Source organism: Littorina saxatilis, linkage group LG7 (assembly GCF_037325665.1).
Source record: "Littorina saxatilis isolate snail1 linkage group LG7, US_GU_Lsax_2.0, whole genome shotgun sequence".
Lineage (NCBI taxonomy): Eukaryota > Metazoa > Mollusca > Gastropoda > Littorinimorpha > Littorinidae > Littorina > Littorina saxatilis.
In genome coordinates this window covers 34,780,484-34,796,470 of record NC_090251.1, presented here as the reverse complement: position 1 = coordinate 34,796,470, position 15,987 = coordinate 34,780,484, and the positions used below count along the sequence as shown (strand labels likewise).

The 15,987-nt window shown below is 41.6% G+C and overlaps 1 protein-coding gene across 1 annotated transcript in view; it reads right to left on the bottom strand.

Annotated features, from left to right (window-relative positions):
* Positions 1 to 1,270: 1,270 nt before the first annotated feature.
* LOC138971275 (uncharacterized) overlaps positions 1,271 to 15,987 on the bottom strand; it is a gene marked incomplete in the record, with an annotated part of 108,016 nt that continues 93,299 nt past the window's right edge. The window contains 5 exon segments of the mRNA XM_070343986.1: positions 1,271 to 2,052; positions 4,802 to 5,055; positions 7,770 to 7,793; positions 11,727 to 11,741; positions 12,416 to 12,427. Coding sequence (XP_070200087.1) covers positions 4,825 to 5,055; positions 7,770 to 7,793; positions 11,727 to 11,741; positions 12,416 to 12,427 — 282 coding nt within the window.

The following is a 15,987-nucleotide window of genomic DNA, read 5'->3' as shown; positions in this document are numbered from 1 at the left end:
ATTCCAGCGAACTTGGAGTTATAAGTGGAAGGAAGAGCAGCGGAAGGAAGAAAAAGAAATAGCAGACACTGAGCCTTTCAAGCAACAACAACAACAACAAAAACTTCAAGGAAATGTCAAGTGGTTGTTTCAGTTGACATAGTCAATGATATTGACACCGTTGACATTATACGCTGAGCGAATTTGGAGAAAGACAGAATGGTGACGACGAATGCGTGTAAATGCCAATTGCAATTGCTGCAGTATCAATGCTGCGCACACAATACGCTTGCAAGACCTGCCCGATTTCACGAATGTCAATTAGACAAGATTTTAATTTCAGTAATTTGAACTGGATTTTATAATGTAGAGAGGGAGAGAGGTTAGGGCGAAAGAGAGAGCGAGAGAGCGAGAGAGAGAGAGAGAGAGAGAGAGAGAGAGAGAGAGAGAGAGAGAGAGAGAGAGAGAGAGATGGGGGTGCTTCAAATTACCGGGGAGAGAGGAGCGGCAGTATCAATGTTTTCAACACAATACGCTCACGTCCAAGATCTGCCAATAATATCATTTAGACAGATTCCTTTCTGCAGAACTTTCTTGAAACGCCCGATCGATCTCTGGGTAAAAAGAGGAAAGGGGGTGGGGAGGGGGGGTGGGGTGGATGGAGGCCCTCAACAAACGCTTTAAAGGGACATTCAAAGTCACGTGGAATCTTTGTTGGTGATAATGGATGTGTTTAAAAAAAAAATTACCAAGTGGAACATTCGATTGCCTTTACAGTGTGCACAATGCTATGCATGTACAAAAACTCTGCATGTTTCACACGAATCAAGATTACGATGTCCACTTATGCAAGGGTGCTCAAGCGCTTCTGCAAGAGTGTTTGCCGTCGGATTTGTCGATTAGGCCAAATAAAAATATATGTTGGTTTAGGGTAACCCGACCGACCCTATTTTTTCCCGCCGACCCTGAAACTTTTTTTCATTTCTAAAATAAAAAAACTAAACTTTTGGCACATTTTGCGAACCATACCGAGACTAAGGGACGTAACTTCCTTTAAAATCGACTAAATTTAAGGGGGAAAAAACAAAAACGACCGACCGACCCTTTCTTTTTTGGTCACGTTACCCTAAACCAACACATATTTTTATTTGGCCTTACGGTGTCGTGCCCTTCTTAACATGATTCTACTGTAGTCTGTATTACTTATACAGTTGAGACGTTGAACTACGTGGAACTGCCTGGCAAATATTAAAGCGCGTGACCTCTATCATACGATACAAAAAAACACAAGTTTATTTCGTTTTCGTACGAGCCGGGTTGCCTTTTCTTTATTTGTATCGTTTGACAAACTTTGCATTCAACTGAACATTATCTGAAAATGTGAAAGTTTTGTACAACAAAAAAACAATTAACTTAGTTCACAATGGCAAAAAAAAAAAAATAAATAAAAAAAATAAAAAAACATAATTCACAAGACAGAATTTAGCTTCGGTACCCGCACTGTATCTGCAGTGTATTATGTTAAATGACAGTAACAATACTGCACACTTTTCTGCACACACATTGTGTCGATTACAACATGACTTAGGCAATCAAAGATCAAGAGCTCCTACAAAAATCACATTTTTCTTAACGCTGGCAATTTTAAAATGTACCAGCTTTTGTTACAGTAAAATATGAGATAGACAACGAGTTCCCCCGAAGAGCTCTTTTTAGTTCATTTTTGTTAACACTGGTGATTTAAAAGGGTAGCAGGTCGTTCAAAACATGAGTCAGACAAACACACAAAAAACTAAAAAAAGCGCTTATAAGATCAATTTTGTTAACACTGGTTTTTGTTAAGTGAAGCAGGGATCTAAAAAAAAAAAAAAAAATCAATTTGGTAGACTGTTTGTCGTAGCTCTCATTGCCAATAATAAGGCGATTTTTTTCCGTTGACTGAAGCTGCTGCTGCTGTTGTGGCGGTTGTCGCTGTCCCTGATGTGGTAATAAGTCTGTGTAGTTTTTCTGTGAGTGCGTTAGTTAGAAGGGGTCGGCACTGCCCCTTGTACAACGGTTCTCAGCCGGGAGAATCTGCAACCAGAAAGAAATCAAACCAAAGCGAAATTAATGCAAATGTGAACATCAAAGACATACTGTTTATATCTGCGTCTAATTTTGACCAATTTAGCCAGTGGTACTGCAATATGAGGCCTCGCCGACGAGAGTAGGCTACATATCCCGGTGAAATTTAGCGTTGTAAATTCAAACTGAGCTCACAGTCCATGACACAATGTATTTGATACAAGTCACTTTTATAAAAACAAAAACAAGGAATAGTTCTTGTGATAATAATTGAAGGAAGGAGCTGTTAAAATTGAGCATAATTTGGTCATTTGTGTACTTGGTCGCCATATTTGTTTCCCTTTCGTTCTCAAAACGGCCGCGCCGACGTTTTCCTTCTAAACCTCATGTAAATTAAACGCATCTGTACAGTGCCTTAATTGCGTTTTATCCTATGTACGTGAGAGAGAACATCCATCCGACAACTAAGCCATGTCTTCACGTGTGCGGCGTATATCATGTAAATGAGGTCGGGTTTTCCACTGCTCATGAGGACAAAATCACCGAGACAAACTTCATTCTCGAAACACTTTGTTGTTTCCGCTGTAAGAATGTTGAGAACTTACACATGCAGGAAGCTTTCATTCCTATGGTTGCGTCTTTATAAAATTACTTCGCTTAGGCCAACAACAAAAAATAGTCTGTTTACGGTATCCCGACCGACCCTATTTTTTCGCGCGACCCTGGACTTTTTTTGGCATTTAAAAAAAAAATGAAAATAATTAAAAATCCCGACCTACCGACCCTATTTTTTGTGTGCCTATGTTACCGTAAACAGACTTTTTTGTTGTTGTTGGCCTTATGTCGTGAGAGATTTCACTTTGGAAGACGTATCCGTTCAAATGGGATAGTTCGTTTTTGTCCGGAACGGTTTAAGGTTTGAGACAAACGAGTACAGAAAAAAAAGAATACTATGATTGCTTTACACTACTCTCTCTCTCTCTCTCTCTCTCTCTCTCTCTCTCTCTCTCTCTCTCTCTCTCTCTCTCTCTCTCTCTCTCTCTCTCTCTCTCTCTCTCTCTCTCTCTCTCTCCCTCCCTCCGCTATAATCCCGAGTGCGCTGAATCCAGAAATTGTACATTTTGTAAATCAACTGAAGAAAATGAAAACCACTTCCTGTTTAAATGCCCAGCTTACAATGCAATCCGTCAAAAGTACATTGGTGCTTGTTTTGACCTTGACCAGTTCTCCAACTCATCGTTGTGTATTTTACAGACTGACAACAAATTACGACTGATTGCATTGTCAAATTATGTGTTCTACGCGTTTAGACAAAGAGAAAATCAATTGTGAAATAGACCGGTATGATCGTACAACCCAAAATCCTTGTCTTCATCTTACTGTATTTTTTTTTCTTCTCTGTTTTTACTTCTTGTGCTAGGTGTTGATTTTAAGTTGCCTTGCTTCCGGACGGTCAAGTCCACTTTGTTCACATGCTAACTATTTCTCCCCCTTGTACATACACATTGTGTTTGATGCAATAAAAATTCGCCTTCGCCTTCGCCTTCGCCTTCTCTCCCTCCCTCCCTCCCTCCCTCCCTCCCTCCCTCTCTCCTTCTCCCTCCCTCCCTCCCTCTCTCTCTCTCTCCCTCCCTCCCTCCCTCTCTCTCTCTCTCTCCCTCCCTCTCTCTCTCTCTCTCTCTCTCTCTCTCTCTCTCTCTCTCTCTCTCTCTCTCTCGCACTCTCTCTCTCTCTCTCTCTCTCTTCCAAAACCATAAACTTTCAGAAATGACTCTGAGTCTGTCCCTAAATGAGCACTCCATTGAGCAAGTAGCTGAGCACCGTTTACTGGGACTTACTGTTGATAATAATCTCAAATGGCAGACTCACATCAATGGAATCTGCAAACAAAATGCTAAAAACCTGTTTCTTTTGTCAAAGTTACAAAGCATTATTAATCTAGACACAAGAAAACTATTTTACAATGCCCACATAAATTAAAACCCCATATTGATTATGCTTCCATAGTATGGGACGGGTGTAGTGAAGTTCACTTGAAGAAGCTGAACTCGCTCCAGCGTAGAGTTGCTAAACTAGTTCTGCCCAGTCCATCTCTTTCTACAAAGGAAAAGGTGAAAAGTATTAAACTTAAAGAAGCAGCTTTTGTATAATAAATGTTCATTTATGTATAAAGTCGTCTATCAGGACGCCCCAACATATATTATACAACTCTTCAAATCATCTCCGTCATATTATTCAAACACTCGAAATAACATTGCCTTGTCAAGGCCCCGCATCGATTTGTTTAAAACTAGTTTTTCTTATTCTGGTGCGTTCCGGCTTTGGAATTCACTACCTGTAAATATCAAGTCATGTCTGTCATTATCTTCTTTTAAAAGACAGCTCCGAAAGCACCTCTCTAACGACTAAGTCGGTGTACAATTTGTGCGAGTGTGTGTGAGGATGCGTGAAAGAGAACGTGTATAGTATGCTTCCATTAATAAGCACACTTTTGATTTTTTTTTTGTGTGTTTTGTTATACTTTTCCCTACATGATTGTGTTTTATTTGATTTCTTTTTTTATTCTTCATACTTATTCTTCGTTTCATGTGTGTATTATAGTAGTGACTAGCTGTAAGAAAGGACCATATGGACCTAATGCTATCATCCCTCGGTAATAAAGTTTTCGAGTTCGAGTTCGAGTTCGAGTTCTCTCTCTCATAGAAGTCTCTTTTATTAGTGCAAAACCTAATGCAACTAACAAACAGGCAATACGAACCGTTAAAAAACCGAAGCGAAACCCTATCGCCGAGGAGTCAACAACTCCTTCTCTCGTCGCAAAGCGTCCAGCAAGGCTGATCGTATAGGGCCAGGCAACCGGATTTCTGTCGACCTGTCGTCATCATTTCCTGCGTTCAACATCATCGCTTCTCGCCGCGCTTCCAAGAGCTCTGATAGGGAAGGTAACTCCATGGGAAATCGCTGCTGCTCAGGCTGTTGTTGCTGCTCTGCCACGGTTTTGCCGCTGTCAATCTAAGACAAAAAACAAGTCGCGTGAAGCGATATCAAAACACTTAGTCAATATGTGGCTTGAAACTAAAACAACACGGACAACCAGTCATCACCGACACAGAGACTACATGCAGTCAGGCTTGGCTAGCCCAAATCTTATAGTGCACCAAGACGAATTGCGCTCGTCTTGGTTTTCTTTAATTTTGACAACATTTTCAGAGTTAACATAACATTTCTATATTTATCCCACATACGTGTGACATACCACTCATGTCATAACAATATCGATCACTCCACAGTGCATGTGAGGAGGTAGTGTCTGGCAGGGACCTGATTTTTCACTGCCCGTGTTGCCGAGTCGCCGAGACAAACGTCATTCATTGAACACTTGGAAGAATGCTAAGAACGTACACGTCACGATATGCTTTCTGGAGTGACATCTCTTTGCTTTGACGTCAAAGATTACACGAGGCTTTCGGAGAGATCCAGGTTCCATTTGAAGCTTCTTCAATCTGGGCGCTTCGACTGAGGGACGTTTGCAGCAATAGACACGCAAGTACAGTATGTAGGATAAACAGAATACTACATGGCTTCCTATTTGATACCAGTTTAACACTCGGTGTTTTATCACATATTGAAAAGCTCGCTTTCCCTCGCAGTTCAATATGTAAAAACACACTCCGTGTGAAACTGGTATCACATAAAGGAAGCCATGTAGTATTCTCTATGTATACATTTATGGACACAGGAGACGGTAAGGAACGCAATGCAATTTAACAAAAATCTGTTGGTAAAAGTTCGAGTTAAAGGATAACTTAGCAAACTAATTAATATTTTTGTTTAATAACTCATTGTCTCCCAGGTACGGATATATCCGTACCCATTCATTTGTCTCTATCTGACAAGGTACGGATATATTCGCTCTGACTGTTAGCTTCAGTCACTTCTTGTAACGTCGATCTAACGCCTGCATTCCAGCGTGTTGATACACAGTTTCTACACAGCTACTACAATTCTGAGTGACCTGCTGCAGCACAGCTGGTCTCGGCTAAAAACGGTCAACATAGGTAAGGTAGAAAGTGTTAAGCGTTCAAGCTTCCCATAGTCAAGACTGAGTCAAAGATTACATGACCAGTGCCGCCTCAACTTTCAATAAAACCCGGATATGAGGACAGCATTGACATTTATTGACATCTGTTGGTAAAATCAATGTCAATGTCCCAAATGAACGCTTTGTCAAGAGTATGACATGTAAAACTGTATGTCCCTGGGATATATTGACGGGATAAATCGAATTTCTAATTCAAAATTATCGCTTCTTACCTCGTTTTTGGTTCAGCTGCACTATACTAGCAGGCATGATTGTATTCGTCTGAAAAATGTGGTAACTTGCTCGAATTAGCTAGGGACCGGCTAAACTTGTTTGCCCTATTGTTTGCTTGATCATTACAGTGTGATGTACATTTGCTGCAACAGCAATTTCAGTTTCGCCGCCAACAGCGTAAAAAAACTCAGTGCAGAGGTATGCGAATGGCTGTGACTATTTAAAAGTTTCCTTTGTCTCTTTCGTTCTTTAAAGTGTGATGTACATTTGCTGCAACAGCAATTTCAGTTTCGCCGCCAACAGCGTAAAAAAACTCAGTGCAGAGGTATGCGAATGGCTGTGACTATTTAAAAGTTTCTTTTGTCTCTTTCGATCATTAAAGTGTGATGTACATTTGCTGCAACAGCAATTTCAGTTTCGCCGCCAACCGCGTAGAAAACTCAGTGCAGAGGTATGCGAATGGCTGTGACTATTTAAAAGTTTCTTTTGTCTCTTTCGATCATTAAAGTGTGATGTACATTTTCTGCAACAGCAATTTCAGTTTCGCCGCCAACAGCGTAGACAACTCAGTGCAGAGGTATGCGAATGGCTGTGACTATTTAAACGTTTCTTTTGTCTCTTTCGTTCATTAAAGTGTGATGTACATTTGCTGCAACAGCAATTTCAGTTTCGCCGCCAACAGCGTAGACAACTCAGTGCAGAGGTATGCGAATGGCTGTGACTATTTAAACGTTTCTTTTGTCTCTTTCGTTCATTACAGTGTGATGTACATTTGCTGCAACAGCAATTTCAGTTTCGCCGCCAACCGCGTAGAAAACTCAGTGCAGAGGTATGCGAATGGCTGTGACTATTTAAAAGTTTCTTTTGTCTCTTTCGTTCTTTATAGACACTTTTGGTTAAAACAAATTGTAAAGAACTGGTAACAGGGGAAAGTCCTTTTGTTAGCCCGAATTTAGCTCGCGTGGGACGTAAATCAATAATTATTCGGCTTCAATGTAGATGTTGCCAGACATACGAGGCTTTTTATTTTGGTTCAGAAATGTGTGTGTGTGTGTGTGTGTGTGTGTGTGTGTGTGTGTGTGTGTGTGTGTGTGTGTGTGTGTGCGTGTGTGTGTGTGTGTGTGTGTGTGAGTGTGTGTGTGTGTGAGTGAGTGAGTGAGTGCGTGCGTGCGTGTGTGCGTGCGCGCGCGTTAGTGTGTGTGTGTATGTGTGCGTGCGTGCGTGGGAGCGTGAGTGCGTGCGTGCGTGAGTGTGTGCGTGCGTGGGTGCGTGCGTGCGTGCCTGTGTGTGTGTGTGCGTGCGTGCGTATGTGTGTGTATGTGTGTATGCGTGTGTGTGTGTGCGTGTGTGTGTGTGTGTGTGTGTGTGTGTGTGTGTGTGTGTGTGCCAGAGAGAGAAAGAGAGAACTTACCACGTTTGAAAACCGTTTCCGAAACTAAACAGGAAGCATGGAGACAGAAGAAAAACATTGTAAGTCGAAGTAAACAAAGACATCTGTTTGTAAAACATTTAAAAAGACGGATACATTTTGTATTCTTCTGTCATTCAAGAATCAACATTTTGAGAGGTAAACAGATTCATTGCGTGTACAACATAAATGGAAACTACTCCTAAAAATGGTTTTGTCGCTCTAATCAATCCTACTGATTGACATCAAAATGACTTAAATGTAAGCGTCTACCATGTTTTTCTTATCATTCTCTTCACCACAGATGCCCCCCACCCATTCCCCCACGCCCCGCCCCCACACCGCCCACTTCTGCCTGCCTCTTCATTTTTCTTTAAAAAAAAAAAACCTGCAAAGTTTTTCCAAACATCCGCGTTTCGGTCGACTGCAGACTGACCGTCTCTGACCCCGAATACGAAGTAAGGCAGCCTTTACCAAAACAATCAAGACGACTCAGGAATAGCGTGCCCAGATCCTGACCTGCCAATCATTGTCTTCCCAAAACGGAGTGTTCTTTGGTATGAATTCGGAGATAAGTCGGTACGGCTAGATTGCTAGTGCTAGTTCATTGGCCGATTGATTGGGATGAGTATTTGTTTTTCTTTCCTTCTTGCTTTCTTTTCATTTTATTTAGTGGAGGTGGGGGGGGGGGGGGGGGGTGATGGATGGAAAAGGAAGACTCAAGGTTATCATATAGGAAGGAATGTATTTTGCCCTGCACTGAAGCATTCTGTATGTTAACATCGGTCTGCTTCTTCCCGTACGAACGTTTTTGACTAAATGTTCAATGCGTGACTAAGCATACGAAATAGTCATCAGTATACTTTTTTTTCAGACAATAACCATATCAATGCGACACAACATAATTTGCACTTTTAGATATCCAACAGCAACCGAACAAAGAGGCAACACAAGCACGCCATCGTGACAACACTAATAACAGCAACATACAACAACAACAACATCAACAAAAACAACAACATCCTCAACCACAACAACAACATCTACAAATATAGAGCAGATGTTTAAAACAAAAAAAGAAAAAAAAGGACGAAAATAAGAAAGAAAGAAAATGTGTAATCAAATCGTCAAGTAACTTACACTTGAACATAATTATCTTAACAGAAATTGTACACGTGGAAAACAAGGGTGTAAATCAAACACAAGTCAAAGATCTACCGGAAGTGGGCTAGATACATTTTAAGGCATTGAAATTCTAGCAGTGTTAACTGGTTTAATGTAACTAATTACTAGAAGGCTGAGACGTCATACCTCTTACTGCAGGTGTCTTGAATATGACATGCATTTCCTGTGTATTGATGCTTCAGTTTTAAGACAAGCAGTAAAGTTTACAATGCTGTAAGTCTTCTTCTTCTTCTTCTTCTTTGTTCATGGGCTTAGACTCCCACGTTCACTCAAGGTTTTTAGCACGAGTGGATTTTTACGTGTATGACCATTTTTACCCCGCCATTCAGGCAGCATACGCCGATTTTGGGGGAGGCATGCTGGGTATTTTCGTGTTTCTATAACCCACCGAACTCTGACATAAATTACAGGATCTTTTCCGTGCGCATTTGGTCTTTTGCTTGCGTGTACACACGAAATGGGGTTAAGTCACTAGCAGGTCTGCACATAAGTTGACCTGGGAGATCGGAACAATCTCCACTCTTAACCCACCAGGCGGCAGCGACCGGGTTTTGAACTCACGACCTCCCGATTAGGGGGCCGACGTCTTACCACCACGCCACTGCGCCCGTCTCAATGCTGTAAGTAAAACAATAGCCGTTCCTTTTTGAATGTTTAAGTTGAAAGTATATCAGCGTTAAAGGTTACAATGCCGAACATGAAAATGATACCTTCATTGACGATGCACTTTTAAAGTAAGCAGTAAAGGTTACATTGCCAAAAAGAACATTAAACCCGCCGTTTCATTTTTCTGTCGATATTTTCTTCAGTGAACAATCCTTTATTGGTAAGACTTCCTGAGGCGACATACAACAGATAGAAACAAGCAGGTCATGCAAACACAATTCTGCTGGGGTTTATTTTCCCCTGCCCTTTCTCTTCTCTCTTCTTTTTGTTTCGTAACGATACCAGCACCGGCACGGTTGGCCTAGTGGTAAGGCGTCCGCCCCGTGGTCGGGAGGTCGTGGGTTCGAACCCCGGCCGGGTCATACCTAAGACTTTAAAATTGGTAATCTAGTGGCTGCTCCGCCTGGCGTCTGGCATTATGGGGTTGGTGCTAGGACTGGTTGGTCCGGTGTCAGAATAATGTGACTGGGTGAGACATGAAGCCTGTGCTGCGACTTCTGTCTTGTGTGTGGCGCACGTTATTATGTCAAAGCAGCACCGCCATAGTATGGCCCTTCGTGGTCGGCTGGGCGTTAAGCAAACAAACAAACAAAACGATACCAGCCTACTCGTGCACACGGGCATTTAAACCACTTCCCAGGCTTAACTAGAAATAAGAGCATCCTTCCTCTTCGACATAAAAAAAGCATGGGTGCTACCTTTACAGAACAGGTTTTTCATGGATTAAATTTGACGATTGGATATTGGTATCAGTTACGAAATGAATTCAGCAATAACAACAAAACACCATCCTGCATATGAATGATATTGTGACACTCCCCTTGGTTTTGGTTGTGGTTAATTGTTATTAGGTTTTGCCTTCTGTCTACTTATCTTTCTTTTTTTTAAGGAAAGGGTCGGAGGTGGTTGGTACCTTTTTCGCGGCAGGAAACGGAATCTGGGCTTGAAACGAAATCGGCATAACTAAAAGTGTGTGAGGATTGGTGAAAAAAATAGCTATACCAACCAATCAACCAAACAACGCACAACACTTCGGGTGGAACTCCAACCAATCAGAAAACGGAATCTGGGCTCTACAATTCGAATACAACTAAAAGCGTGTGAACTAGGACCGGTGCAAAAAAAAAGTAGCTATACCAATCAAACAACCAAAAAACATTTAAGATGGAACTCCAACCAAGCAAAAAACGGAATCTGGGCTCTAAAAATCGAGTACAACTAAAAGCGTGTGAGGACCGATGGAAAAAGTAGCGATACTAATCAAGTAGCACACAACACTTAGGATGGAACTCTAACCAAGCAGGAAACGGAATCTGGGATCCCAAAATTGAGTACAACTAAAATCGTGTGAGGGCCGGCGTATAAAATAGCTATACCAATCAAACAACTAAACAACACTTAGAAAGAAGGACACAGAATCTGGGATCAAAAACACGAGTACAGCTAAAAGCGGTTTAGGTTCGGTCAAAACATTAGCTTTACCAATCAAACAACCAAACAACCAAATGTGACAGCGTGTAGGAAAGCGCGACTCACACACACACACACACACACATGTTCAAGCTACACGTTGAAAGTCGTCGGTGCTTGACAAATTGATGTCATTGATGTCAAGATGTTTAGCTATTCAGATTATATTATGATATCTTCATTGTTTTAGTTTACGTAAATACTAAATACTTTTGCAAATGCAATAAAAGTGGAGTTTTCGTTGTTGTTGCTTGCTTCTTATGATTGTGTTAAACGTTTGCAAAACCGAATGTTGGTCTATTTTAATTTGTCTCCACAAACCCGTGCACTCGGTTTCTGTGCGTTCAAAACAACGAATTATACGCACCACAGAACGATTTGTTTAACGTTGTTCAGCATTTTCTACTCTAGCATTTAAAATTGACATCACAATCTCATTTTGTCAAAGAGAAAAAGTCACTTATACCGGATTTTCCTGTGCATTGTCACACATAAGCATCACAATTGACGATAACAGTCAATTATCAACTATCATTTATATAATATAATAGAAATAAATAAACTATTTTATACTCAATTTAATAAGATAACAGTCAATTACAATGTATCAACATGAGACAATTTCTGCAATATACTTACACCTCCGGGGCAGTTCTGTTTTCAATAGATTAAAACACATTATTAACTATGGATTTGAACGATAAGTACTTTTGGTAATTTTTTTTTGGTGGTAAATCACATGCGAGTGCACACACGTTTACCTTCTTAAACACAAAATGTCAATGCTATTCACTCAAACACTCATGAATCATACTCACACACACATTATGATAATTCGATATATCATTTGATCAGCCAATACACTCGCACAATACACACACACACACCCTCTTACTTGATATGCTATAATCATAATAGAAATAATAGGCAAGGAAACAGAGACTAACAGAGGCACACACACACATACACACCCACACACACATACACACACATACACACACACATACACAGACACACAGACACACACATACACACACACATACACATACAGACTCACACACACACACACACAGACTCACACACACACACACACACACACGCACACACACACGCACACACACACACACACACACACACACACACAGAGGCACGCACACATACACACACATACACACACACACACACACACACACACACATCGACTCGTTTGCATGACACAAACACAGTCATGCGTGCATGCACTTACGCAAGCGCTAACTCGGACACGCAACCATTCACTTTCTCACTCGCTCATTCACTCACATACAATACGCTTGTCTGGTACTTACTCGTCTGTGTGCCTGCAACACACAAACATAACGTTTGAATTAACAGTGCTCAATCAAGCGCACAGAAATCTCCAATGCATGAACAAAAACAACACCTTAATGATACGTAATGAATAAAAGCCGCTTGGCGTATTATAATTGTTATGCGTAAAAGACGATGTTCGGAAAGAGTGAATACCCTCGCTTTTAAAAGTGGCCGTCTACATTTTTGCTTTTTTTCAATAATCTTATGGTTAGATTTCGATGCAAAATTATGTCAAATGATGAATGAACCATGGGGAAAAAAGTTATAGAAAAAAAAATATATGTAAAAACAGATTTTATTTTTGGGTAGCGTGACTCACGCTTCCAATATTTTGTTTTCTGTTTGCTGAGAACATGTGCTTTGCCTAAAAATACTGACCAATCAAATTCATGTCACTATGCTTATAGCCACGCCTAAACAAGTGCAGCAACAGTTTGACACTGGAGCGCTGTCCACGCTTTTTTTTTAAACGCACGAAATGCACGGGATTTGAGAGGAGTTTTGCGCTTGGCATTTTCCAAATAAGGATATCCTACTATGAGTACTACGCTGGAATACTACAATGAATTTTCAAACGGCTACACTGGCTTCGTCTTTCCTGATCGAAAGGGGGTGTATTGTTGATATTTGCAGATAATAGACTCTGCATTTTAATGGTCAAATGGCGATTTCGGTATAAAAATGTAGACAAGGACCTTTAATGCCATGACAAATAAATCCAGACGTACTCCTTGTCCAAAGATTTCCGACACACCCCTCGCTTGTGATTGACTTGTGAATTGTTTATGCCCAAATAAAAGCAGGTGTTTTCACTCTTTCACAACCCATATACTCCCGATACATTTTTACACCCCCGGTATAGGGGTGTGTATAGGTTTCGGTCGATGTGTTTGTTTGTTTGTTTGTTTGTTTGTGTTCGCATATAGATCTCAAGAATGAACGGACCGATCGTCACCAAACTTGGTCAACAGGTTCTATACATTCCTGAGACGGTCCTTACAAAAATTGGGACCAGTCAAACACACGGTTAGGGAGTTATTGGTGGATTAAGATTAAGAGTGACAGATTAATGGTCAAAGGGAAATAACCTTCTCAGTTGGTGGCAGTGAGAATGGTTATTTCCCTTTGACCAACGGGGGTGTTTTTCCTACCTCGAAGGAATTTCTTGTTTTTTACGGAATTCGTCTATCATGGAGAAAACATTGATGTCACTCTTCAGAGCCCACCTATATTCAGCTCCAAACACTGCACGCTGTGCGTAGGAGGACAGCTCTGTTTCGCTCGCAGTTCAATATTTAAAAAAAACAAGAAATTCCTCCGAGGTAGGAAAAACACCCCCGTCCTTACCATTCTCACTGCCACCAACTGAGAAGGTTATTTCCCTTTGACCATTAATATGTCCCTCTATAAGTCCTTGTAGAATCTTAATCCACCAATAACTCCCTAACCGTGTGTTTGACTGGTCCCAATTTTTGTAAGGACCGTCTCAGGAATGTATAGAACCTGTTCACCTAGTTTGGTGACGATCGGTCCGTTCATTCTTGAGATCTATATGCGAACACAAACACACACACAAACAAACACATCGACCGAATCCTATACACACCCCTATACCGGGGGTGTAAAAAAAAAACCACTCGTGTAAATCTGGTACGACACAGCAAGCCATGTAGTATTCTCTATGTCTCCAAGTGTCTCTTAGTGCATATCCGTGTGTCTGTTTGTCTCTTTGCTTGTTTGTTTGTATGTCTGTCTGTCTGTCTGTCTCTGTCAGTCATTCAGTCAGTCATACAGTCAGTCAGTCAATAAGTATGTCTGTCTGTCTGTCTGTTTTTCTGTTTATCTCTCTGTCGCTGTCTTTGTCCTCTGTTCGCTGTCTCTCTGTCCCGGTGTGTGTGAGTGGGGGGGGGGGGGGTAGATAAAGTTAAACAAGAGAGATAGATAGATAGATAGATAGAGAGAGAGAGAGAGACAGAGAGAGAGAGAGAGAGAGAGAGAGAGAGAGAGAGAGAGAGAGACAGAGAGAGAGACAGAGAGAGAGACAGAGAGAGAGAGAGAGATTATTTCTTAAACCTTCGTCGAGTGACATAGTTTCCTGTCTGTAAAAATGAAGGTTTGAAGAGGCAGAGTTTCTGAATGAGTAGCCAGAAAGCCAAAATAATTAGCCTTGTGAATGCTTCCAAAACAAAAACATCCTGCGGCAATATTTTACTCTCCCCCGCCGCTGGGCTTTTTGAGTGAACTTTTCAACGTCAGTAGAGGGTGGGGGGGGGGGGGGGGGGGGGCGGGGGTCTGAGGATATGTCTGACTGACTATTTAGGGTTTAACGTCCTCTTAGACCAGTTGGTCTATATTGGGACAGGTATTGGTAATATGCTGAAGATACGGTGTGATACTTTGACTCGAACAAGCCCGCTGTGGCTGTCTTCTTCGGCACACCAGCATTGGGTTTGTCTCGTCAAAGTATCGAAATACGATCATGATAATCAGAGACGAGAGATGATGCATGCGTGTCTTCGTGTTTTCCAAGCCCTGAGACTTTCGCTGTGAACTTGGGATCTTTTTTGTGCGCATGTGTGCACACGGGGGTGTTCGGACACCGAAGAGAGTCTGCACAAAGTTGACTCCGAGAAATATATCTCTCGTCGAACGTGGGGTTCAAACTCACGCTGATAGCGACCGACTGGCTACAAAGCCAGCGCGCTACCAACTGAGCTACGTCCCCGCCCCTGAAGATATGTGTGCTAGGGGGGGGGGGGGGAGAGAGAGAGAGAGAGAGAGAGAGAGAGAGAGAGAGAGAGAGAGAGAGAGAGAGAGAGAGAGAGAGAGAGAGAGAGAGAGAGAGAGAGAGATCAAATCAAATCAAATCAAATCAAATCAAATCAAATCAAATCAAATTTTATTTTACGAGGGTTGTGGCATAAGCAATATAATTATATATACGAGCTTCTTTTCAACCAGCCCTCGCCCAGAGTGGAACTACTCTAATCTTATATACATATATATATATATATATATATATATATATATATATATATATATATATATAGAGAGAGAGAGAGAGAGAGAGAGAGAGAGAGAGAGAGAGAGAGAGAGAGAGAGAGAGAGAGAGAGAGAGAGAGAGAGAGAGAGAGAGAGAGAACATGTGAAAGTTTTTTGTTTGTTCGTTCATGGGCTGAAACTCCCACGGCTTTTACGTGTATGACCGATTTTACCCCGCCATTTAGGCAGCCATACGCCGCTTTCGGAGGAAGCATGCTGGGTATTTTCTTGTTTCTATAACCCACCGAACTCTGACATGGGTTACAGGATCTTTTTCGTGCGCACTTGGTCTTGTGCTTGCGTGTACACACGGGGGTGTTCGGACACCGAGGAGAGTCTGCACACAAAGTTGACTCTGAGAAATAAATCTCTCTCCGAATGTGGGGACGAACTCACGCTGACAGCGGCAAACTGGATACAAATCCAGCGCGCTACCGACTGAGCTACATCCCCGCCCCACATGTGAAAGTGAAAGTGTGTGGTGTGTGCGTGCGTGTGTGTGTGT